The following is a 2,256-nucleotide window of genomic DNA, read 5'->3' on the forward strand; positions in this document are numbered from 1 at the left end:
CGCTGTCGGAGGGTCGGCGCCGAGGGAGCGGGCGCTGTCGGAGGGTCGGCGCCGAGGGAGCGGGCGCTGTCGGAGGGTCGGCGCCGAGGGAGCGGGCGCTGTCGGAGGGTCGGCGCCGAGGGAGCGGGCGCTGTCGGAGGGTCGGCGCCGAGGGAGCGGGCGCTGTCGGAGGGTCGGCGCCGAGGGAGCGGGCGCTGTCGGAGGGTCGGCGCCGAGGGAGCGGGCGCTGTCGGAGGGTCGGCGCCGAGGGAGCGGGCGCTGTCGGAGGGTCGGCGCCGAGGGAGCGGGCGCTGTCGGAGGGTCAGTGCCGAGGGAGCGCATCCCTGGAATCTTTGTCTAATGTTTTGTTTATTCCTCATTCCATCTCTCCCTCTCTATACCTCGTTGTCTCTTTAACCCCCTCCCCATCTCTTCTCCTGTCCTCTCCTTCTCACACTCTTTCTCCCACTCTCTCTCCCTCCCTCTCCCTCTCTCTCCCTTCTCCCTTCCTCTCTCCCACAATCTCTCCCTCCTACCCCCACCCACAGACTGCTCTGCCCTGTACTGGGGCAGGAACTGTAGTCAGAAATGTGCGTGTAGGAACGGGGGACAGTGTGACCCTCTGACTGGCCGCTGTTCCTGCCCCCCCGGTTACACCGGCCTGGTATGCGAAGACCCCTGTCTCCCGGGGACCTACGGGCAGGGCTGTTCGGGACTCTGCCAGTGCCAGAACGGGGCACGGTGCGACCGGGTCACTGGAGCGTGCGACTGCGTCAACGGGACGATTGGCGGACTGTGAGTAGCCTTCAGCATCCCGTCTTGCCACCCTCTCCATCTGTCCCCCTTACTGCACCTCCGAGCGGACTCCATCTCTCTCTCCATCTCTCTCTCTCTTTGCTTTTCATGCCCTCGCAGGAGGCGCAGAGCAACTGATTCACAAACTGCAAAGTTTGACTTAGCCAAAGCAATTGAACGAGGGGAAAATAAACAGGCTTTCTTCACGCTTTCTGTGTCTTTTTTTGTGAGAGACAGCGACAACGCCTTCCTTTCCCAAAGTCCAGAGGCTTCTGATCCAATCGTTCACACCCACAAGCTACTCAAGCACGTTAGGAGATTTAGGGACAAAGTCGCAAGTCAGCTTTTATTTACAAACAACTTAAAGAGAGACAATACGGCTGAAGAGAGCATGAAGGGGGATAATGACATAGAACATAGAACATTACAGCGCAGTACAGGCCCTTCGGCCCTCGATGTTGCGCCGACCCGTGAAACCAATCTGAAGCCCATCTAACCTACACTATTCCACTATGACAAGAAGGTTCAAGCCTGTTACAGAGATATGGCTGGGGTAGAGATCCGCATATTCAATAGTAGATGAAGGCAGCTCGGGAAGGGTGGAGTGGTAGCTCTGTTAATTAAGGATCACATTCGTAGAATGGGGAGAGCTGAGCTTCGTTCTGGACTTTAACTAGAGCGAGACACAAAATAGGGAAGGGAAGACGTCACTTGTGGGAGTTTTTTTCTCGGCTCCCCCAACACTGTGGGGGTCGGGGGTTGGGGTGCGTCCAGGAAGAGACAACGGGAAGCTACAGCAATAAATCATGGGGCCTTTAATCTACTTAAGGAGAAATTCGAATGTGAGACAAACGTTAGGACTGATAGCAAGGGTTTTGTTTAAGATGAGAATGCCGGTCTCAAGAGAGAGAGTCTGGGGCATTAATACGAGGATAAATGGAGCTAATAGGGGCTTTGAACAGCTATTTTGCTTCGGTCTTCATCACGGACAACTGGAGGAAATTTGGGTGCCCTATGGGGTTCTCCAGAGGCCTACGTTTTCTCCTCTCACTCCCTTCTCTCTCTCTCTCCCTGACAGCTGTGAGCACCATTGCTCGGAATCGGGAGGCGAGGGCGAGTGTGGCCCTCCATGTCCGTGTCAAAATGGCGGCAGCTGTCAACCTGGGGGAGGCCCGTGCCTCTGCCCTGCAGGCTGGATGGTAGGTTACTAGGCCGCTGGTGTTAGAGGGGACGGTTTAGGGGGCATTCACCCGCTTGCCTTTGTTTAACCTCACCTAACCCTCTCGGGTTTCAGTGAAGAAAGGCACCTTTCGCTGCTCTGGGCCTTTATTTCCTGTCACAGACCACACCGCAACCCCCCCCCCCCCCCGCCCAAACCCAGTGGCCCCCGCCCCTGTCCGTGTAAACCCCCATCCTGCAGAAACAGAAGGCTGATCCCAATTGGGGTATCACCTCTATCCTTCTCTCTCTCTATTCCCCCCC

At 57.0% G+C, this 2,256-nt stretch overlaps 1 protein-coding gene across 1 annotated transcript in view; it reads left to right on the top strand.

Annotated features, from left to right (window-relative positions):
• The window catches only part of LOC125482129 (multiple epidermal growth factor-like domains protein 10), a gene marked incomplete at both ends in the record, with an annotated part of 9,852 nt that overhangs the window by 6,514 nt on the left and 1,082 nt on the right, over nt 1–2,256 (top strand). The window contains 2 exons of the mRNA XM_048594127.1: nt 528–774; nt 1,853–1,973. Coding sequence (XP_048450084.1) covers nt 528–774; nt 1,853–1,973 — 368 coding nt within the window. The remainder of the gene's footprint in view (nt 1–527; nt 775–1,852; nt 1,974–2,256) is intronic.

The sequence above is a fragment of the Rhincodon typus genome, unplaced genomic scaffold (assembly GCF_021869965.1).
Source record: "Rhincodon typus isolate 14 unplaced genomic scaffold, sRhiTyp1.1 hic_rhity00006174, whole genome shotgun sequence".
Taxonomy (NCBI): domain Eukaryota; kingdom Metazoa; phylum Chordata; class Chondrichthyes; order Orectolobiformes; family Rhincodontidae; genus Rhincodon; species Rhincodon typus.